Source organism: Gigantopelta aegis, chromosome 14 (assembly GCF_016097555.1).
Source record: "Gigantopelta aegis isolate Gae_Host chromosome 14, Gae_host_genome, whole genome shotgun sequence".
Taxonomy (NCBI): domain Eukaryota; kingdom Metazoa; phylum Mollusca; class Gastropoda; order Neomphalida; family Peltospiridae; genus Gigantopelta; species Gigantopelta aegis.
This window is the reverse complement of record NC_054712.1, coordinates 51,691,887-51,717,119: the sequence shown is the minus strand read 5'-3', so window position 1 is coordinate 51,717,119 and position 25,233 is coordinate 51,691,887. Positions and strand designations below refer to the sequence as shown.

Below are 25,233 nucleotides of genomic sequence, written 5' to 3'. Positions count from 1 at the left end.
TTTATATTCCAATCAATAAAACAAACTTTCACAAGCCGAGTTAATTCTTCAGGCATATTATTATTTAATTATTAGTGGATTTTCCGCTTCTGTGACGTCACTCTCCGGATGGTTCACCGGGTGCTTCTTGAGACTTTTCCGCTCCGCTCTTTCCGTTCCATAACGTCGTTTCGTTTACACTAAAGCCCATTGGCTCGTCATTCATAGTAGAATACTGGCAACTACGCCAGCCATTGATGGTTCTTCGGCAAGTAGTTCCACGGCAACACCTGTCGCCTCGGTTGCAAAGATTGCCCACGGGGATGCACTGCGAACAGGAAGATTCATAATTTATTACATACCTATTCAATCTTACTACAGTGGTAAAGGCATTTTGAAATGTATTTTGTGGTATGAAATAAATACAGAACCATCTATCAGTGTTTTGCCATGTGGCTACAGACCACAATTAATTACACTATGTGTTTCTATATAGCCTTAGTGGCTATAACATCTTTATTAATATTAGCAGGCCCATGGATTTTTGTATGTACCTTTGCCTGCCTGGGAGAAACATACCCTGAAAAGGACAACCCCTGTTGTCCAGCTCTTTCTCCCAGGATATTGGATTAAACAAACACACCCACTAAACCTGGCCGGAGTACACCCATCTACTTGTGCATGGGCCAGAATTACCACAAAGAAGTCTTCAATGTCAACAAGTTGCACATGTTTTCAAACTACATGCTCTCCCCTGTCAACTTCAGTGAAATAGTTGCCACTTCAAAGCTGTCTGCCATGAAATAATCACAGGCTACAAATTTACAGATTTTGCATTCGTTCAGTGCGCAAGATTTATACCACTTGATCGCTACGCCGTCTCGAGGTATAATATTCTTGCGCACTATAAACTCGTGCAATAAATAACATGACAAAACAACTGATACGTGGTTCTGTATATGTATTTAATAATTTCAGTTAAAGTCGCAGACCCTTGTTTCAACCAGTGAAAATGCACACTAAGTTTGGTTGGTCTACAAACCTGTAACACATTTGAATAAAGTTACAATAAAAGGAAGGAAATGTTTTATTTAACGACGCACTAAACACATTTTATTTACGGTTATATGGCGTCGCACATTTAGTTAAGGAACGTTTGCAGATTATTTTGACTGGTTCCCGAAGTGGTAATTCGGTTTACTGTGTACCGTAATATCCTGTCTAGTGGACGTTAGCGACAATTGGTTGACTGAACTTACCCCAGGATGACCAGAAAAACTTCGGATGTTCGGAAATGGATAATCTAAACAATAGTATTTAATAATATCGTATTTTAATTATAACAAACCGGCTCTAATAGTGAACAATGTGCCACATCGTTTAAAGTGACAGACCTATTTTTTAAAAACCAAGACATACTTTTCACCATTAGAACCGTTTTTGATAACTGAAATCAGACATTACTTAGATTTTATTGTTTAGGTTATCCATTTCCATACATCAGACGTGTTTCTGCTCATCCTGGTGTTTTTAATATCACAAAATGCATTTTTTAATATATTTAAAAACGCACGTGCGTCTGGGAAATAACGGTTATGGAGTCGAGTTCTTGTCTATTTTTAAGGGTATTTCATAATTTCAACGTCACAAAATCTTGTTTCACTCTGTTTAGATGTTTAGATTTGTAAATTAACTAAACTTAATGTCCATTTTATGGGTTGAAACTAGTGTCTGCCAATTTAAAAACTAGGGTCTGTCCCTTTAAGTGTGAGAGAACTAACGGGACTATTTCATTCCAACTTATTTTCATGCTTATATCCAATTAAAGTTCAAGCACGCTGTCCTGGACACACAGCTCAGATATCTGGGCTGCCTGTCTAGGGCAGTAGGTTAGTTGTATATTGCCAGTGATTAGTGAGAGACAAGAGGGTGTAGTGGCATTACACCTACCCACTGAGCCCTTAAGAACTCGCTCTGAAATAGAGTCGATACCGGGATACGAACCCTGTACCTACCAGCCTGTAGTCCGATGGCTTAACCAAAGAGTCACACGCGCTTAACCAAACGAGACGAGCTATCTTGTACATGTATACAAACAAAACTAGCCAAGTGGCAACCTCGAAGTATCTGGAGGATCGTGTTGTGTTAAAGTAGTACAGATACGTGATTCTCTTATAATGTTCTATGCATTTTTCATGCGTTTTAATGATTTTGGTTTTGTTATTTTTTGTGTGTTCTTTTTGGTGTGTTTGTGTTTGTGTGTGTGTCTGTGTGAGTGTGGTGTGGTGTGGTGTGCGTGCGTGCGTGTGTGTATGTGTGAGTGCGTGTGTGTTTGGTTTGAGTAATTTGTGTATGTTTATGTGTGTATGTGTTGGTGTTTCTATTTTTGTTCTTGTTTTTTAGCTTGGAATTGTAATATTTTATAATCTAATCTGGAATAACACATTCTTCCAATTCCATATGACTCTTTTCTAAAAGATACATACAGAAACCCATTATCATTAAAATTCACATCCACTCAAAATGATTACTTGTAGGCCAAGGCTTGACATTTTACACGCATTGGGACAACAAAGAACTCTACACTTGTACAAAAATTAATCTGGAAATGTCCAGTCAACACCCAGCCACCCCGACCCCCTAGATATTTTTCTACGTTCTACTTTCTGCTTACACGATCATTTCCATCATCAGACTGACAAGTGTACCAAAATAGTTGTTGTCGACACCGACCATTGTTACAGCATCTGTCGTTACTGTTGGGGCGACATCGTTCATCTCGTGGAATACACTGAAAAATATGTTGGGTTTTTTTTATGAGAAATTTAATAAACAAATAAACACACAAAATCGAAGGAAAAAAGAAGGAACAGCACCCCTCCCATCCCCACCCGGTACCCCATCACCCAAATGATGAAGATGACGCGACGCGAAAAGCACGTACGGTATTTTGCATTACAGTTATTACAATGAAAGAAATGCTTTATTTAACGACGCACTCAACACATTTACGGTTATATGGCGTCAGACATATGGTTAAGGACCACACAGATTTTGAGAGGAAACCCGCTGTCGCCATTACATGAGCTACTCTTTCCTATTAGCAGCAAGGAAACTTTTATTTGCGCTTCCCACAGGCAGGATAGCACAAACCATGGCCTTTGTTGAACCAGTTATGGATCACTGGTCGGTGCAAGTGGTTTACACCTACCCATTGAGCCTTGCGGAGCACTCACTCAGAGTTTGGAGTCGGTATCTGGATTAAAAATCCCATGCCTCGACTGGGATCCCAGTACCTACCAGCACCTACCAGCCTGTAGACCGATGGTCTAACCACTACGCCGCCGAGGCCGACTACAGTTATTAGAATGCCACAAATTTGATTCAGATCCTATGTGCCCTGAATTTCTTTGCACTCACCCAAACTCTTTAGTTATTTTACTTTATGTATTGTTTATGAAAAAGAAGAAGAAGAGGAGGAAGAAGAAGAAGATGATGATAATGATGATCATGATGATGAAGATGATGATGAATAAACATGAGAAGAATGTGAATGTGTTGTCGTTGATGCTGCTGAAGATGATGATGATGAAGAATAAGAAGAAGAAAAGTAGTAGAAGAAGACGAAGACAAAGAAGATGAAGAAGAAGAAGGAGAAGGAGATGATGATGATGAATAAACATGAGAAGAAGGTGATTATGGTGCTGTTGATGCTGCTGCTGCTGCTAATGATGATGGAGAATAATAATAAGAAATGTAGAAGTAAAAGACGAAGAAGAAGACGTAGAAGAAGCATAAGAAGAAGAAGAAAAAAAAGAAGAAGAGGAAGAAGAAGAAAATTGTACTCAAACAAACAATTCGAAATCTGTGTAATTTCCAAAGCGATTGAAGAAGAAATAGAAGAAGAAGAAGAAGTAATAGTAAATTACACACACACAATACATAACCTGTGAAATTTCCAATGCGGTCATTTTATTCACCACAAATGAATGAAAATGAAAAAAACCAATGAATCTCCTGAAATGTATGTTGTCTGTATTCATTACCTGGTCATTTCCTGACGAACATGCGTACCACAATCCTCCAAACTGTTTTCGGCACTCTCCGTTATTGCAGCACTGTTTGAAATCACCCGGCTGGCAGCTCTGATTCTCTGGAATACACTGTAATAGAGATCCGTAAACAAAAACAAATAAGTTTATTTTGTTTAACGACACCATTAGAGCACATTGATTTATTAATCATTGACTATCTGGTGTCAAACATTTGGTAATTTTGACATATACTCTTAGAGAGGAAACCCGCTACATGTTTCCATTAGTAGCAAGGGATTTTTTATATACACTATCTCACAGACAGGATAGCACATACCACAGCCTATGATATACAAGTCGTCGTGCACTAGATGGAACGAGATATAGCCCAATGGTCCCACCGACGGGGATCTATGCCAAACCGGCCGCGCATCAAACGAAAAACAAATGCACTGGGTTAACCTAATCTATTTTATGTGGTTTATGGTATGTTCGAACTATTACGTCAGCAGACAGTGTAACTCTCGTTATCCACCAGCAGTTCTCGTTGCAGCCAATGCACCACGACTGGTATATCAAAGGCCGTGGTATGGTATGGCCTTTGATATATCAGTCGTGGTGCACTGGCTGGAACGAGAAATCATTATGTTGTAGTACTTTACCACAATAACGTTTTGTTGCAACAATAACATTGTCTCTTGTTGTCTTGTCACATTCATGGGGGAAAAAACAAACTTATATATCTTTTAGTTTACTATGCAAAAGATACAACTATACAATTGATTATTTTTGTTAACGTGGCCATATTTTCGAGTAATCGAAATGACTGAACCGCCCAAGAGATATTTTCACATCTTGTTCAACTCCAGTTACAGACGAGTTTCGTTTTGACAATGAAGATGAAGAAGAAGAAACAAATTGCACATCAAATAAAATAGAAATATTTGCTATTTCCAAAGCGTTTATCGTATTCATGTCCATAGGTGAATAAAATGAATAGAGAATGTGTTCCAGAGATATCTATAAATGCAATCGCCCGAATTTACAGTGTCTGTTTATTACCTGATCGTTTCCGGACATGCATGCGTACCAGGACCCTCCGGAACCGTCCGACTGCATTCGGCATTGTCCGTTATTGCAACATCTGAAATTACTATTGGGCTGACAGCTCTGATATTCTGGAATGCACTGAAATAGAGATTAGAAATCAGAATTTAAAAAGGTTAAAGTTAAAGCTTGTTTTGTTTAGCGACACAACTAGAGCACAGTGATGTATTAATCATCGGCTATTGGGTGTCAAACATTTGGTAATTTTAACATATAGTCTTAGAGAGGAAAGCCGCTACATTTTCCATTAGTAGCAAGGGATCTTTTATATGCACCACTCCACAGACAGAATAGCTCATACCACTACCTTTGATATATCAGTCGTGGTGCATTGACTGGATCGAGTAACAACCCCATGGGTCCATCCACGGGCATCGATCCCAGACCGACCGCGCATGAAACAAGCGCTACTTTCCATAGATATGTTCCCAAGAAATAAACTCTCACCTAAACTCAGTTCGAGCCTTTAAAATATACTTTGATCTGTCCCACTAACTTTATCTGACCTCATTTTTTGTTTAAACTCAGGCCTACGAGCTCCCAATTTTGTAGGCTGATTTTTTTTTGCCCGAATTTAAACGAGAATGCCCGAAGCTGGATAACAACATTTGTTCAAATTAGAATCATTACCAAACAACTATATAAAGGATTGCTAGTAAAATGATGGAAATAAATGTTTCAGGCGGCTCATTTTGTTTGAATGTCTCCTTCGTTTTTGCCTGAATTCGAATATTTGCTCTAGAGGTTATGACTATACCTATTAAAGCTGCACATTTGTTTTCCTAATCTCATGGCATCGTCTGCTAACGCAAAATACAAACACAATTGCTGTGTCAGTCAACCTCTATGTTTTTGCTATCGTTCTAAATTGTTTATTGCCTTGATCCGATGAAGATGCAATACACTATTTCAAATAAAGTTTAAAAATAAAGTTTGTTTTGTTTAACGACACCACTAGAAAACATTTATTTATTAATCATGGGCTACTGGATGCCAAACATTTGGTAATTGTGACGTATAGTCTGAGAAAGGAAACCTGCTACCATGTTCTATTAGTAGCAAGGGATCTTTTATATGCGTCATCCCACAACCAGGATAGCACATGCCACGGCCTTTGATGTACCAATCGTGGTGCATTGGCTGGAACGAGAAATAGACCGATGGGCACACCGACAAGGGATCGATCTCACACTGACCGCGCATCAAGCGAGCGCTTTACCACTGGGCTACGACCCCCTACCCCCACCCCCCAACATTGTTTCACAGGTAAGTTCAAAAGGTGCAAGGCTCGAATTTGTCGAGGGGAGCAAGACGCAATTTATTTATTTTTTATTTGTTTGTTATTTTTAATATTTTATTTAGTATTTTAAATTATGTTTGTTTTGTGTTTGTTTTTTAAGTATGTATTATAAAAGATGTTATTTTTGTGTGTTTTGTTCCACCTTAAAGCATTGCATAACTATTGGGATTGAATAATTATAAATAGTGCCAACTGTGTTCACAATGCATTAGGACGACATGTATTGAATTAAATATAGTGAAAATTAAATAGTTTAAATTTGCATGGAACTGAAGTGTATATCAGTGCATGCAATCTGAAACTGCTTTTCAATTTCTAGCATAAATCTGAACAACAAAACCGTATTCGGACACCAATAATAATGATCAATAATAATGCTAGGCACAGACTACCAATTGCCACGACAAGGTTGCCAACTTTCTGCTCTCATGAATTCCACGACTGTCCAGTTGCTAGTATGAGCGTTCTTACAACTCGATTCTTGTATAACCCATTAGTTGTTCACCTGAGCGCACCCGTCGAAAGTCGGGAGTTAGGGAAATTACAACGCAACCGTCGAGGTAGCCAACTTCGTCGTGGCAGTTGACAGCCTGATCCTAGCATATTAAATCTGCTGATATCTCACCTGTCCACCCCCACCCTGTTGGCAGGTGTATCTAAAGCTACCTGGCTGTTGTTCACATCGCCCGTTGTTACAACATCTCTGGAAGACGCTGTTGGGTTCACATTGTTGGTACATAGGTACACACTGTTAATATAATACATAAAATTATTGTAATGTATAATCACGGGACATGTATCGCGAAACCTGCTCTAGAGGTCACCTGTATTAAGCAGCCACTCATGTTAAGAGGACACGTTTTTTATTCTCCAATATCATGTGGTATATTATAAAACAACCTGTATCAAGCAGCCATCTGTGTTAGAGGCTACATTTGTGGTATCCTATATCATCTAATACAACATAAACCGACCGGTGTTATGCAGCCATTTGTGTCTAAAGACCACGTTTTTTATTATATATTATTTAATATAGTATACACTGACCTGTAGTAAGAAACCACCTGTCTTAAAACATCGTTGTTGGAAACTCAATTTGTTGGCTGCTAAACACGTTTGGTTGCACACACACACACACGCACACGTACATATGCACGCACACACACACACACACACTCAACACACACGCACTCCTAGATAGTGTGTTTTTTCCCTCACACCTCACCCCGCCCCATCCCAAGATAGCTGGGCCTCCCTATATAACTTTATGGCTAAACCAGTGTTGAAAATTAATAGTAAAGTGCGTTGTTTTGGGGAGTGATGCAAAACAGACGAAACCACTTTGAAATGCTGCGATGTTTGTGGTTTCCATCAAACAATGATATAAACGTATAGAGATTCTATTATAACAAATAATGGTATCATACAATTTACAATATGGGGTGTTCGCATTTACTCCTGTTTCATTTGTTGTTCATGTTATGGGTGTATACTACCAAATCAAATCCCATAGACAACAATAGTAACATATGTGGCTAAATCTCCTACCTGCATCGTATCAATGGACATAAACGCCACGGATATAAATACTACCACCCTTCACCCTTAAAGTGAATCAGAAAAAAATTAGGGGTCAAGCTGCTCATTTCTGAGATATGACTACCCTCGTTCCGCATAAAATTGGAGTACTTTTTTACAGGTACCCCATACATGTTTCAAGCACAAGGCTACTTGACACAGTCGTACTAGATGAAATAAAATTACATACATGTTTCAAGCACAAGGCTACTTGACACACTCCGTAGTAGATGAAATAAAATTGCATTTTGTTTTTACTCAGATGAAACCTTTTTTTTTTTTTTACAACCAACACTCATATTTATCACCAATCACAGGACTTGTGCTGTTTACTTCTCTATCAAATGTTGGGTGCACCTCGAACTTTGACCCAACCGGAAGTTATTTGGTTTAGTACTACCTATATACATTTCTCCCGTTCTCTGGCAAGATTGCTGAATGCTATTACGCTTCTTGTTGGAACATGCAGGTGCATCGAAAACCGTATTATCTCAAATACTATTTAAGCTCTTCACCGTGTCCAGATTTTTAAAGTTCAAGCAAGCTGTCCTGGGCGCAAACCTCAGCTACTTGAGTTCCGTGGATTACGGCTATGCCCTATTAACGTATCCGCTGTTATTGAAAGTTTGTTTGTTTTGTTTCACGAATCACTAGAGCATATTTATTAATTAATACATAAATAATCGGCTATTGAATGTCAGTTTGGTAATTCTGACACTAGTCATCAGAGGAAACCCTCCACACTTTTCCTAATGCAACAAGGGATACTTTCTATTCACTTTCCCACAGACAGGAAATCACATACCACTGCCTTTGACCAATTGTGGGGCACTGATTGGAACGAGAAAAAAACAATCAGTCGAATGGATCCACCGAACTGGTTCGATCCTGCGACGCAAGCATTTTAAGCGAACATTCAACCGAATGAGCTAAATCCCACACCTCGCTGCTATTGACGTCAGAAGTCTGGAAATGTTGAATATGAAAACCAGAAATTCAATTCTTTTTTATTAGGAATGGGGGGGGGGGGGGGGGGGGCATACGACCCTTGAAATCATCGTAAATGCTCCAGGTCTTCAAATGTTCATTCCCTGGTTCATCGAAGTCAGACGACTCCAGCTCAATAGCATGCACTAGTAATATATCTCACCTGTCCTCCCCCGCCAGACGTACAGGTGTACGTGAAGCTGCCTTGTTGTTGTTGACACTGACCATTGTTACAACATCTCCGGAACAAGTTGTTCGGGTCACACTGCTGGTATTCTGGGATACACTGTCACAGAATATAAACAGTTTTAAGATGGGGTTACAGAATTTTGAATGAGTTTTTTTGTTGTTGTGGGGGGTTTTAAATGTTTTTTGTGGGGGTTTTTTTTTTGGGGGGGGGGGGTTGGGTTTTTTTTCTTGGTGGGTGCGTTCTCCCACATTTCTAACAAGTTGATTCAATAAACGTTTAGTAATTATTGTATTTAAATAAAATAATATACGTGTGTAAAATATTTCTACCATTTAACTGTTGTACTTAATATCACTGTACGGATTGATTGTTAATTTGTAAATGTTTTATATACATGCACCTTGTTTGCCCACCACCACAACGTTGACAGAAATTTAAACGAAACACTCATGGACGACTCCAGCTCAGTAACATACACTAGTAATATATCTCACCTGTCCACCCCCGCCAGACGTACAGGTGTACGTGAAGCTGCCTTGTTGCATTTGACACTGACCGTTGTTACAACATCTCCGGAACGAGTTGTTGGGGTCACATTGCTGGTATTCTGGGATACACTGTTACAAAATAAAAAAAAATTTAACATGTGGTTATAGAATATCGAATTTACATGCCATAGATTATGACTAAAAATACGAAAAATATATTTAAAAACGACCCCCCCCCCCCCCCCGAAAAAAGAGGAAACAAGCATATCACGTAAGTCGATCTCTCTCTCTCTCTCTCTCTCTCTCTCTCTCTCTCTCTCTCTCTCTCTCTCTCTCTCTCTCTCTCTCTCTCTCTCTCTCTTTTTCTCACACACACACACTGACTCTGTCTCTCTGCATCTGTCTCTCTCTCGCTCTTTCTCCCTCTATCTCCCTCTCACTCTCCCCTCCCCTCTCCCCCCTCTTCTCCCCCCTTCTCTCTCTCCTCTCTCTCTCTCTCTCTCTCTCTCTCTCTCTCTCTCTCTCTCTCTCTCTCTCTCTCTCTCTCTGGAAACACTGTGGTTTGTTTGTTGGCTTTGTATTTTTACTTATGTGTTTTTCTCCCATATTTTTAGCAAGTTAAATTCAGAAATCTTTAGTAATTACTGTATTTAAAATAATATAAAATAATATATGCAATATATTTTTACGACGTAGCAATTGTACTGAATATAACTGTACATACTGAATATTATTCAATACATTTGTATATTTTCTGTATACCTTGTTTGTCCACCATCAGCACGTTGAAAGAAATTTAGACAAAACACTCATGGACGACTCCAGCTCAGTAACATGCACTAGTAATACATCTCACCTGTCCACCCCCTCCAGACGTACAGGTGTACGTGAAGCTGCCTTGTTGTTTTTGACACTGACCGTTGTTACAACATCTCCGGAATATGTTGTTCGGGTCACACTGCTGGTATTCTGGGATACACTGTTAAAAATGTAAACATTTTCAACGTCGGGGTACAGCATTTCGAATTTACACACCATAGATTATGACTCAAAATACAAAAAAAAAAAGAAAACGAAAAATATAGAAAGAAGAAACAAGCACATCACGTAATTGGGCTTCTCTCCCTCCCCTCTCTCTCTCTCTCTCTCTCTCTCTCTCTCTCTCTCTCTCTCTCTCTCTCTCTCTCTCTCTCTCTCTCTCTCTCTCTCTCTCTCTCTCTCTCTCTACTGTGTAGCTATTGTACTGGATATAATGGTACATACTGATTATTACTGAATACAATTGTATATTTTCTATATACATGTACCTTGACTGTCCACCATCAGCACGTTGACAGATATTTAGACAAAACTCTCATGGACGACTCTAGTTCAGTAACATGCACTAGTAATATATACATCTCAGCAAAAGTTAAGCACCACCACTTTTTTTCTAATATGTGTATTCTTCAAGTGTGAATTATTTTTCTAATGCATATATCATCCACAACTATTGAATTGTTCATGGTGTAATATTCAGTACTCAGTATTAAAAAAACACAAAGAAACAAATATGGTGAAATATTGATGTGTGTATTGGCAATTCATTGAAACATGTAAAATCAGAGGCATACACAACCAAAACAAGTATGCCAGTGAGAAAAAGTTCACAAATCAAATCTGTTCGAAAGTGGTTTGCGAATGTGTAGCATCATAGTCACTTCCAGTAACATGTCACATCTTCAGTCCCTGGTGTACACGCCTCTCACACGGACGACATTCTGCACACGTCTTCTCATGCTACTGACAAGTCGTCTGATTGTCAACTGTGGGATCCTGCGTCATTTTTCATGGAGTGCTTGAGTTAGTTCCTGGAGATTCTGCACTGGGGGTTCCATGGCTTTCACTCTGCGACCCAAAATATCCCACAAATGTTAGATAGGGTTAAGTTCATGACTCCTCGCTGGCCATGGCATCTGCTCAATATCAAGTGCATGGTTATCTAAATGTGGAATAACTTCAGTATCCAAAATATCTGTTTAATAAATCTGTCCACTGAAGTTTCCACACAAAACTACCAGGTCCACCTTACAATCTTAGGAACAGCACCCCCCCCCCTACACACACACCCCCCCACACCCCCCACACACACCCCACACCAAGGCGGACCCTCCATCAATGGGAACATGCATCCTGGATGTTGTGTTGGTCAAATGCAGTTCCTATCTATATTCGAGTTCTGCCATCAATAGCTTTCAAAAGGAATCGGCTTTCGTCGGACCAGTGGACCCTGCGCCATGTTCTGATGTTTCATGCCACTCTGGCATTTCACCACAGAAGACGGTCATGTTTGGGTCTTGGAGTCAGCAGAGGTCTTGTGATAGGTCGCCGTGACCTCATTCCAGCAGCATGGAGCCTCCTTCTGACTATGCTGGTGGATATCCGGTTATATGGTCTCCATAGTTCACGGAGGATGGTTGCGTTGGTGATGGGTCTTTGCCTTGTAAGTTGAACTAAGGCACAATTTTCTCTATTGTTTGTTTTCGTAGGTCGGCCTGACCTAGGCCGGTCCTTAACCTGACCTGTTGCTCCTTGCTTTCGTACCAATCTGTTAATAACAGTGTGGTTGATATTAAAATTCGCACCATCGTCCTTCACGATAGTCCCGCATTTTTCATCCCTATAATTTGCCATTTCTGATTCTCTGTCAATCTGCGTCTAGCCATAGCCTTAGCCTTTTTACTACTGCTACCACCCAAATATCTGCAACAAACAACACTGGCAATAAACTGACTTGTTGTGATACTGGTGGTTCCCTGCTTCATGCACGTGCAATTCCGGTACCAATAATCACGTTCGCATTGCATGAGCCGAACAAGTAGATTTCACCGAGAACATGTTTTATCCATAATGAAACATTACTTCGATTGTTATTTCAATTTGAATCAGATGGTGCTTAACGTTTGCTGAGATGTATATCTCACCTGTCCACCCCCGCCAGACGTACAGGTGTACGTGAAGCTACCTTGTTGCATTTGACACTGACCGTTGTTACAACATCTACGGAACAAGTTGTTCGGGTCACACTGCTGGTATTCTGGGATACACTGTTACAAAATGTAAACATTTTTAACATGCGGTTACAGGATTTTGTATGTCTGTCTATCAATATGTCTGTCTGTCTGTCTGTCTGTCTGTCTGTCTCTCTCTCTCTCTCTCTCTCTCTCTCTCTCTCTCTCTCTCTCTCTCTCTCTCTCTCTCTCTCTCTCTCTCTATCTATCTCTCTCTTTCTCTGTCTGTCGGTCTCTCCTTCCTTCTCTGTCTGTCTGTTTGTCTGTCTATCTGTCTGTATATCTTTCTCTATCTGCCCCTCTCTCTGTTTCTATATCTCTACATCTCTCTTTTTCTCTCTTTCCCTGTTTGTCTCTCCATATTTATGTTTCTGTCCCTCTCGCTTTCTCTCTATCTCTTTTGTTCTCTAACGTATAAAAAACCCAGGTGGTTTGTTTATTTGATTTGTTTTGTTTGTTTGTTTATTTGTTTTTTGTTTTTCTTTCAAATTTCAAACTCGTTGATTAAACAAACACTTAGTAATTACTGCATTTTAAATAAATTAATATTATTATGTGATACATTAATTTTCTACGGTGTAGCTATTGTACTGGATATAATGGTACACATTGATTTTCATTGAATACAATTGTATATTTCTATATACCTTGACTGTCCACCACCTGCACCTCCAGAGAAATTTAGACAAAACACTCATGGACGACTCCAGCCCAATAACATACACTAGTAATTATATATCTCACCTGTCCACCCCCGCCAGACGTACAGGTGTACGAGAAGCTGCCTTGTTGTCTTTCACACTGACCGTTGTTACAACATCTCCGGAACGAGTTGTTCGGGTCACACTGCTGGTATTCCGGGACACACTGTTACAAAATGTAAACATTTGTAACATGCGGTTACAGAATTTTGAATATACACACCATACATTATACTATTGTACTGGATATACTGGATATAATAGTACATGTTGATTATCATTGGATACAATTGTATATTTCTATATGCATGTACCTTGAATGTCCACCATCAGCACGTTGACAGAAATTTGAAGAAACAAGCAAATCACGTAATTGGGCCTCTGTGTGTGTGTGTGTGTGTGTGTGTTTGTGTTGTGTGTGTGTGTGTGTGTGTCTCTCTGTCTTTATATCTCTGTCTCTTTCTTTGTCTGTCTCTCTCGCTGTCTGTCTGTCTGTCTGTCTCTCTCTCTCTCTCTCTATGTCTGTCCCTCTCTCTCTATCTCGTTCTTTCTCGGTCTATCGGCCTCTCCTCCACCTCTCTGTTTGTCTCTCTCGCTCTTTATATCTGTGTTTGCCGGTGTGTGTGTGTGTGTGTGTGTGTGTGTGTGTGTGTGTGTGTGTGTGTGTGTGTGTGAGTGTCTCTCTCTCTCTCTCTCTCTCTCTCTCTCTCTCTCTCTCTCGCTCTCTCTCTGTTTCTCTGTTTCTATCTCTGTATCTCTTGTTTTCTCTCTTCCTCTGTTTGTCTCTATATTTCTGTCTCTCACGCTTTCTCTTTATATCTTTTGTTCTATAACATGTAAAGAGTAGGTGCTATGTTTGTTTGATTTGTTTTCTCTCAAATTTCAAACAAGTTGATTAAAAAACCATTTAGTAATTACTGCATTTTAAATAAAATAATAGCTGTGTGATACATTAATTTTCTACTGTAATTTTCTACATTAAATTTCTTTTGTACTGGATATAATGGTACATACTGATTATCATTGAATACAATTGTATATTTTTATGTACCTTGACTGTCCACCATCTGCACGTTAACAGAAAGTTAGACAAAACACTCATGGACGACTCCAGCTCAATAACATACACTAGTAATATATCTCACCTGTCCACCCCCGCCAGACGTACAGGTGTACGTGAAGCTGCCTTGTTGTTTTTGACACTGACCGTTGTTACAACATCTACGGAACAAGTTGTTCGGGTCACACTGCTGGTATTCTGGGATACACTTTTACAAAATGCAAACATTTTTAACATGAGGTTACTGAATTTTGAATTTACACACAATAGATTATGACTAAAGGTACAAAACAGAAAACGAAAAATATAGAGAGAAGAAACAAGCAAATCACGTAAATTAATACAATTGTGTGATACATGAATTTTCTACTATGTAGCTAGTGTACTGGATATAATGGTACATATTGATTATCACTGAATGCAATTGTATATTTCTATATACATGTACCTTGACTGTCCACCATGTGCACGTTGAGAGAAATTTAGACAAAACTCTCATGGACCATTCAAGGTCAATAAAATACACTAGTAATATATCTCACCTGTCCTCCCCCGCCAGACGTACAGGTGTACGTGAAGCTGCCTTGTTGTTTGTGACACTGACCGTTGTTACAACATCTCCGGAACGAGTCGTTCGGGTCACACTGCTGGTATTCTGGGATACACTGTTAAACAGATATCAACATTTTAGCCGTAAAAAAAATCAAAGTTTATTTTGTTTAGCCGTAAAAAAAAAAATCAAAGTTTGTTTTGTTTAACGACACCACTAGAGCACATTGATTATTGGATGTCAAACATTTGGTAATTTCTGACTCGTAGTCATCAGAGGAAAGCTGCTATATTGTTAAACAGATATTAAACATTTTACACACTAAACACAAATAACCACACCAACTAAAAGCACATTTCTCTGTTTTTAATTTTTGGTTTGCTTGTTTGTTCTTTTGTTTGTTTGTTTCTTTGGTTGTTTGTATTTCTCCCACTATTCTAGCAACTTGATTAAACAAAACTATCCAGTACCGTAACAATTGCATTTAATATAAAATAGCATAATTGTTTAACACATTTCTACTAATATATCTCACCTGTCCTCCCCCGCCAGACGTACAGGTGTACGTGAAGCTGCCTTGTTGTTTTTGACACTGACCGTTGTTACAACATCTCCGGAACAAGTTGTTCGGGTCACACTGTTGATACTCGGGGATGCACTATAAAAGAGCATTAACAACATGTTAACAACGGCGTGCGCTACAACAGCTTGCTCTGAATGTGCACGTTAAACCCTATGACATTACATGTTAACAACTAGCTAGGCTAATATAACTAAATCTTCCCCTCTGTCTGTATTTCGTTAAATCCAAGGGAAGTGGAAGGGGTCTTTTTGGGGGTGAAGTTGTTTTTGTTTTTCACGATTAGGGACTTAGGACAATAAGTACAATCTAAACATTAGGTAGAGAATAACAAAAAACACTGCATGCACTTTAAATACAAAACTATCACATAGGACGCATTCGCCAAAAAACAATGGCCCATCACCTCGTACTTAATAAGGAGTCGGACAAAAGAACACCGGCTTCAAGTACACAATTGCTATGCACCCAGAGTCGATTGGACAAAAGAATACCGACCCCCCTACCCAACCCCAAACTACTTGCTGTTGGTGTACATAAAGGATACCACCAGATGGGAGAGATGGAAGAGGAGGATGACAAGACGAAAGACATAAAAAGAGGGACGGAGAAACAGAAGGACAACAACAAGAAACCTACCAGCCTTGTCCCACAAATAGTACACACTTGCTACGAATCTCCCCTGGGTTTTCATGTCACGATCTGAACAGATCAGGCCCGTTTAAGGACCACTATGGGCGACCTAGGGAGACATATCAACACCTACTAGGTCCCCTTAACGAGCTACTCTCGGCATCCTAAATTTCAACACTATATGCAGCTCCCTTTTTTAATTTTTTAACGGACCGTTCAAAATTGTGCCTAACTTCCTTCATTGACAAGTTCGTGTTGGCTATAATCCTACGGGACATTCCAAATTCCATAGCACCAAACCACCCTCCGCCTGTTACCGGCCCCGGTCGGACTGCTGGTGCTCCCTTGCACCTGCAAGTGCAGGCGGTCCCTCCTTCACCCACCCCTCCAATCCTCCCACCCCTTTCCTGTCCTGGACGGAAGAGGCGGCCGAGACGGCACCTGTGCCCAGGACAGGCGAGCGCTACAACAGCTTGTTCTGAATGTGCACGTTAAACACTCTGGCCTGACCTAATTAACAACATTACTACTACTACTACTGCTACTACTACTACTACTACTACTACTACTACTACTACTACTACTACTACTACTACTACTGCTACTACTATTATACTACTACTACTACTACTACTACTACTACTACTACTTCTACTACTACTGCTGCTACTACTACTACTACTACTACTACTACTACTACTACTACTACTACTACTACTACTACTACTACTACAACTCGAGCTGAATACGTTTTACCTGTCCACCCCCGTCCGACTGGCAGGTGTACGCAAAGCTACCTAGCCGCGGCTTACACTGGCCGTTGTTACAACATCTCTGGAACGTGTTGCTTGGTTGACATTCCATGTTTTCAGGAATACACTACAACAGACCTCTTTGTTAAACAGAGGAACCGTACCATTACTGTCTTGTATTTTTATTTACTATTGTGTTTTGCGTCCCACCTTATAATAACATCTCGTTTAAAAAAGCTACATGTATTGTCACTTTCACAAAATCGTATTTGTTTCATTTCTTGTTAAAGCAATAATCAGGCCAAATATATTCCTTAAGTTTTGGAACGATGCATACCCGGACCACCAACACAATTTGGATATACGTGTTTATATTTACTTGAAGTTTAAGCACGCTGTTATGGGCACATAGCTCATATATTTAGGTTGTCTGTCTAAAACAGGGATGGTACTAAATTAAATACTAATAAAGGCAGATAGGATACAAGTCGGTACCCGACTGTGAACCCAGCATCTACCAGCCTTAAGTTCGATAGTTTAACCACTATGCCAGCGATATAGGTCGTCTTTTTCAGTTTAAAACTGTTAGTTTTGTTTTGCTTAAGAAGAAATATATTATTGCACCATGATCAGGCGCAATGCGGGAACGGGTCATGTTCCACCGGAAAAGTGGGAGAGTGGCGGTCGACCTTCCAATAAACCCTCCTCTGTATTCGCGCCTGGCGATTATTTTTTAAATAACTTCCCCGCCCCCTCTTCCATCCTACCACTCACACCTAGTGATTTTAGGTTTGGCACGGCCATGGAATACATGCTCGCTCAAAATCACTGCCCAAATCCTCGGGGTTTGTGATAAATATCTTTAGAACAGTGGTGTTGAAATTTACACAAAACTCTCATGAACGATTCCAGCTCATTAATTTACACTAGTAATATATCTCACCTGTCCACCCCCGCCAGACGTACAGGTGTACGTGAAGCTGCCTTGTTGTTGTTGACACTGACCGTTGTTACAACATCTCCGGAACGAGTCGTTCGGGTCACACTGCTGGTATTCTGGGATACACTGTTAAACAGATATCAACATTTTAGCCGTAAAAAAAAATCAAAGTTTATTTTGTTTAGCCGTAAAAAAAAAATCAAAGTTTGTTTTGTTTAACGACACCACTAGAGCACATTGATTATTGGATGTCAAACATTTGGTAATTTCTGACTCGTAGTCATCAGAGGAAAGCTGCTATATTGTTCATAATGCAGCCAGGGATGTTTTAAATGCACTTTCTTACAGACAGGATTGAATGAATGAATGAATGTTTAATGACACCCCAGCACGAAAAATACATCGGCTATTGGGTGTCAAACTATGGTAATGGAAACAAACATGGTGATGATCAACATCAACAGAAAAATTCAAGATTTAAATAAAAACAGGGTAAAGAACTGTGCAAAAATACAAATACAAATATTACAGATAGATACTGACTTTTACTCTAAACTTCAATTTGTGCTGTATTGGCCATTCTCAAAGAGAATGTTACACCCCTGCACCACGGTGAGGTTACAGCACGAGCAGGGGTACAGACAGGAAACCACATATCACGGACTTTGACCAATTGTGGTGCACTGGTTGAAACAAGAAAAAAACCAATCAGCTGAATGGATCCATAGAGGCGGTTCGATCCTGTGATGCAAGCACCTGGAGCGAGCACTCAACCTACTGGGAGCTAAATCCCGCCCCCTTTTAGCCATAAGGTACATCTGAACACATTTTATTTACGGTTATATGGCGTCAGACATAATATGGTTAAGGACCACACGGATATTGAGAGAGGAAACCCGCTATTGCCACTTCATGGACTACTCTTTTTCGATTAGCAGCAAGAGATATTTTATATGCACCATCCCACAGACAGGGTAATACATACCACGGCATTTGATATGCCAGTCATGGTGCACTGGCTGGAACGAGAAATGGCCCAATGAAGATGTATTGGAATGCATGCAGAAGTGAGTGGTGTTGTGCAACCTTAAGGGTGCAAACACACTGTCCAAGACAGATTAATGTTTTAATTATAAAAAACAAATTATCATAGTACATATACACCTTCTCAAAGGGCTGTGAACTCAATTGGGGTTGAGCCAGTATTGGGAAACGAACCCAGTACATACTAAACGCTGCCCATTTACCTGTGTGGAGCCGGAGCAAGTTTCGTACGGCATAGAGGGCGCTGTGCGGCACGACAACGCCTTGCAACACGGCGTCATGGGGTGAACCGGGCTGTTACTACAGCGCTCTCCTTCGCTCACACACTGGTGGTAAAGGAAATGAGATTTAAACTCGAAGACTAGGACAAGTAAAGCCTGTTTGTGTGAGAAAACCCGAGTACATAGTTCAAACAGTGGCTGTTAATGGCAACTGTGACGTTTGGTCTAGTCCAGGATAAAAAAAAGACCCGTTCCAGATACAGAACATAATTCAGATGTGAACAAAGGCTCTTTTTATTGGTATTCTCTATAACGTTTGAGTTTAATAGCATACTTAAGAAAGGTCCTTTCCTTAGAAAAGTCGGGATGCATGTCACGCAAAAGGGGATGGACCCATCATTTTAAGAATTATCATCGGTTCGTATTTTGCGAGTTACCGGATAGTTTAAATGGACATTCCTGATTTTCTTGCAGTTTTTAAGATGTTATCGACTAATAAAAAAAAAATTGTAATTGTATATCAATTATATTTTTCTGCATAAAATATTAGTGACTGTATATTAAACGTGTTTCTGATCGTTGTAATAATTGTACTGGGTTGAATTTCATTTTATTTCCTAAAATAAATTTCCTAAAATTCGTACGTACGAAATTATTTCAAGACAAAATCCAGTTTGGGCTTCTTACAAACATTAAGACGACCAGAAACACATTGAATATACAGACACTGATATTCTAAACAAGAAAATATATTTAATATGAAAGTATCGTACAAATATTTTATTAGTCGGAATGCAGAAAACTCGGGAATGTCCCTTTAATGGGAAGCATATTACCTCTATTTAGCATTATTAAAACAAGAAGCATATAAATTCAACTTTAGATGTTTACTTTAAAAAACCCTTCAAAAACACATAACCTAAAGTTGAAGGACTTTTTTAATCCCATATCCTGGATTATCAAGGTTTCGTGAAAGAAGGTTGCGTAAAGTGCTGAACATATTAATGGGTGTATACCACCAAATCAAATCCCATAGACGAAAATAGTAACATATTTGACTACCACTCGTATAAATACTACCGCCCATCACCCTTAAAGTAAATCAGAAAAATCTGGTGGCGTCTATGACTGCCCTAGTTACGCATCAAATTTGAGTACTTTTGTTAAAGGTACCCCGTACATGTTTCAAGCACAAGGTTACTTGAGACTGTGGTACTAGATGAAATACAATTGCATAATGTTATACCCAGATGAAACTAATTTATTTTACAACAAACCCACTCATAGTGATCACCAATGACAGGACTTGTGGTATTAACTGCTCTATCGAAAGTTGGGTGCACTTCGAACTTTGACCCAGCTGGGTGGTATTTGATTTAGTACCACCTGATAAAAAATATTGTAACCAAATATGAGAGAAGAACACAAGGAAGAAACCTGGTAAGGTGCAGTACCACACTGTCATACAAGAGGAGGGCAGGCTGGTTAAAATGTATTTTGTTTAAAGACATCACCCGAGAAAATCCGCTACATGTTTTCATTAGTAGCAAGGGTCTTTTATATGCACCACTGCACAGACAGCATAGTACATACCACGGCCTTTAACATACCAGTCGTGGTGCATTGGCTGGAACGAGAAATAGCCCAATGAGCCCACCGACGCACCAAGCGAGCGCTTGACCACTGGGCTACGTCCCACTCAGGTTCAGTACCTGCTGAAACTCAACCCTTGTCGGTATTCTAGAAACGGCCATGGGCGATTATTTATATATATTTTAAGGCAATATCTTAATATTGCTTAGTCGCTGATGTATCATTCATTCCATTTATACTTATCTTTATGCTTAGTTCCAATTAAGGTTCAGGCACGCTGTCCTGGGCACACATATCAGCTATACGGGGGTGTCTTCCAGGACAATGGGTTAGTGGTTAGTTGTTAGTGAGAAAAAAGTCGGTGTAGTGGCCATTAAGTAATTAAGCTAGCACAGGGTGGGAGTCATTACCGGGATGCGAACTCAGTGCCTACCAGCTTTATGTCCAACGGCTTAACTACTACACCACCGAGGCCGGTGCTGATATATCACTGAACTATTTGACTATATTTCTAACATACCTGTCCGTTTCCTGCTTGACAGATTATGGGTGGGAGCCAGAAAGAAAGAAATGTTTCATTTAACGACGCATTCAACACATTTTATTTACGGCTATATGGCGTCAAACATATGGTTAAGGACCACACAGATAATGAGAGAGGAAACTCGCTGTCGCCACTTCATGAGCTACTCCTTTTGATTAGCAGCAAGTGCTCTTTTATATGCACCATCCCACGTACATACCACGGCCTTTGATATACCAGTCGTGGTACACTGGCCGGAACGAGAAATAGTCCAATGGGCCCACCGACGGGGATCGATCCCAGACCGACCGCACAACGAGCGAGCGCTGTACCACTGGTCTACGTACCGCCCCGCGTGGGAGCCTGTACCGTGTCTCGAACCCAGTACCTACCAGCCTTCTGTCCAATGGCTTAGTCACTACACACCCGAGACTGGTGCTGATATATCACTGAACCTATATCACTATATTTGTAACATACCTGTCCGTTTCCTCGTTGACAGATTCCACTGACACAATTCATATCATAACAACACCGGAAGCTGGGGCTACAGTAGTTGAACTCGGAAGCACACTGAAAATAAGCAAGTCTCTTTCTTCAATTGCATTGTGAACGTGCATTTAAAACATATAAAGTTAAAGTTTGTTTCGTTTAACGACACCACTAGAGCACATTGATTGTTTAATCATCGACTATTGGAAGAAAGGAATGAAATGTTTTATTTAACGACGCACTCAACAGATTTTATTTTCGGTTATATGGCGTTAGACATATGGTTAAGGAGCACACAGGTATTGCGAGAGGAAACCCGCTGTCTCCACTTCATGGGCTACTCTTTTGATTAGCAGCAAGGGATCATTTATATGCACCATCTTACAGACAGGATAGTACATACCACGGCCTTTGTTACACCAGTAGTGATGCACTGGCTGGAACGAGAAATAGCCCAATGGGTCCACCGACGGGGATCGATCCCAGACCGACCGCATATCAAGCGAACGCTTTACCACTGGGCTACGTCCCGCTCCCGGCTATTGGATGTCAAACATTTGGTAATTTTGACATATAGTCTAAGTTTTGTTATATCTAGAATGCAACGTTTGGACATATAACATATCTGTCATTTACATACACAGGAACATGCCATCATTATGACTGTTTTCAAGTCTTCGTCTCAAAGAGGTTCGTGAATAAATATTAAGTTATATCCGAAAAACAATGGTTCAGTGTAAATTTGATTAGCAGTCCTTTTCTTTCTTTTCTTCTCTGTCAACCTTCTTTCTTTCTTTCCTCTTTCATATCTCTACACCAGCTCTACATCTTTGTTCCAGGTGTCTCTTTAATCCTCAGTCAGTTGTGTGTCATAGCTGATTTATTTATATTCAATTACCCACAGCGGTTTCTATTACTTCTATCAGTTATGTATATGCTACTGTTGACCATCATCTTGTTTACATGAATGTTTTTTGTTTGTTTGTTTGTTTGTTTGTTTGTTTGTTTATTTATTTATTTTTTATTTTTTAATATAACTTTGTGGGGAAAAGTCCTAATATAAGCTTATGCCTGTCGACCACCAATCCCTACAACCATGCAAAAGACGGAATAAATATTGTTTAAAACATTTTTGATTAGGGCTTAAGTACATATGACCATCTTACATTTCCTTGCACATCTTCCTCTATCGGACCCCCTTCAGCTCCGGATTTAGGTGGAGCCGACTGCATACCCGGAACTGGAGCATCCTCACCTGTATCATTAGCACCGGATACTTGCACTTCAGCGTTGTCTGCAGTCTCTTCTTCCTGACTCGTTTCACCGGTATCATTAGCACCGGATACTTGCACTTCTGCGTTGTCTGCAGTATCTTCTTCCTGACTCGTTTCACCGGTAACCGGTTCATCATTGGTTTCAATTTTGTTATTTTCGACAACTTTTTTAATGTTGTCCACTACGTCATCGACATCCCTGACGTCAGCGTGGCTAATCCCCGCAACAAGCAGAGCCACAAAACAGGCGAGAAGTAGGCAGTTCATGACAGCAACTATAATAATATTTTTTATACAAAAATATACTCTTCACAAAAAGTAGGGGAACCTGAAATATTAATGTTAATATCAACTATTAGCCCGAACATACGTTTTGACCACAGACATCCTAGCAAAGAACGTTCAGGGCCCCGTTCCACGAAGCGATCTTAGCCCTAAGATCACCTTAAGTGCATAGCTACCTTATGCACTGAGGTGATCTTAGTGCTAAGATCGCTTCGTGGAACGGAGCCCTGGTCTGTTTATCAACACATAGAAACACATTCCATAGTTTGCACGTCCATCACGCAGTTGCTCCGTACACGTGCGTGGGATGTCATTCTCGATTTTGACAATTTCCATGAAGGTCCATTAATCACCCCTGGAACCTTATTTCTGTCAATCATTTTTCATTCTGTTTTGTTTTTAGTCATTTTTATTGTTTGAATTTGCGATTTACTGATAAAAAATCGTCAACTTTCAAATTTCACTTCTGACCCCCAATCGTCCTTCAAGATCTTTGGTGGTCATAAAACCTACTGTAATACTGAACTACCGGTGGTAATATTTGCCCAGTTAATTCACTATTATGATATAACCATTTCCCACAGCTAATATACCTTACAATTTTTGCAATTGTTAATTCTTTTTAGAGTTCCCCTACTTTTTTGAAGAGTATATATCGGGTGGCCCCTCAAAACGCGATAACCATAATGTATACGGAACTCTATTTAAAACAAAACACACTGGAGTTTTGATATTTCGCAGTCATTACTGTATGAATATTTGTCACCTTCGGTTAAAACGTTAGGCCCATATGCTATGTCAAATGTTAAAATATAGCAGCAGTTTATTTTTGTTGTTGTTTAACGATACAAAAGAACAAATATAGCAAACTAACAGTATTGCTGAACGGAAGAAAACAATGCTTTTTCTAAAACGAAAAAGAGAGAGAGAGAGAGAGAGAGAGAGAGAGAGAGAGAGAGAGAGAGAGAGAGAGAGAGAGAGAGAGAGAGAAACTCCCACATAGTTCAACTGAAAAACAATATTCGCTATTGATGTAAACGTGTTTTCTCCCTTCCTAAAAGACGTTTTCCAATATTTGGTATATAGACAGAAAGAGGGGCAACCCGCCGCCACCACACACGTACCGCTAAAACAGCACGGGAACTATTTAACACGTTCATAGACGGACACACGCACACATATAAGCAAACTATCTGTAATACATATACAAAAATTATATATGTTTGTAATACCTACCTGAAGATGTACCAAGTGAGACAGGTGAATGGCAAGCTGTGCATTTTATATCACAAATTGTATCCGTTTTATTAAAAAAAAAATCTGATGAGTAACCAATATATTGAAAAATTAAATATCCACACTAATAGTAAAACGAAATGACAGGGATGGGACGGGTGACAGTATTAATGAACAATACCGAATATTGTACTGTCACTAGTGGGACAAATGCTGTCATAGTGAACAGGAAATTGTTATCAAAGTGATTTCGAAGTGTTCGGCGTGACAGTGTGATTACTTTGTAACCATTGTCTTGTCATAGATAAGAGAGGTGTCAATATTAGTGAAGTTAATATCGGATGATTGTTTTTTTCTTTCTTTTTTGGGGGGTCATGCATAATGTTTAGTACAAAATGTGCTGAGGTGTCGTTAACAACATATTCCTTAACTTCCATAAAACTGGAGGCTACAATTAAGTTTATACTAGTAAAAGGCAAACGTTTTTGTGACACACAAGAGACAAAGATAATTGATGATAGGTTTTTACTGCCGTGTATGAAACGTTATAATATGGAAAGAGAAATGTCCGAAGGTATGGAAACGAGCATTAGTCCATGAAAAGGGCGCACCTGCCATACGCAAATGAGCCACATC

At 39.7% G+C, this 25,233-nt stretch overlaps 1 protein-coding gene across 1 annotated transcript; it reads right to left on the bottom strand.

Moving 5' to 3' along the window:
- Positions 1–6: 6 nt before the first annotated feature.
- LOC121389332 (neurogenic locus Notch protein-like) lies at positions 7–23,343 on the bottom strand. Its single transcript, XM_041520927.1, has 18 exons — positions 22,969–23,343; positions 21,791–21,883; positions 19,177–19,299; positions 17,933–18,055; positions 16,994–17,116; positions 15,560–15,682; positions 15,017–15,139; positions 14,560–14,682; positions 13,458–13,580; positions 12,627–12,749; positions 10,520–10,642; positions 9,670–9,792; positions 9,149–9,271; positions 7,046–7,168; positions 5,076–5,201; positions 4,026–4,142; positions 2,654–2,770; positions 7–307 (listed from the first exon to the last, which is right to left on the bottom strand). The coding sequence occupies exons 1-18, from the start codon at positions 23,341–23,343 to the stop codon at positions 98–100; spliced, it is 2,514 nt and encodes an 837-aa protein (XP_041376861.1). The 3' UTR covers positions 7–97.
- Positions 23,344–25,233: the final 1,890 nt, after the last annotated feature.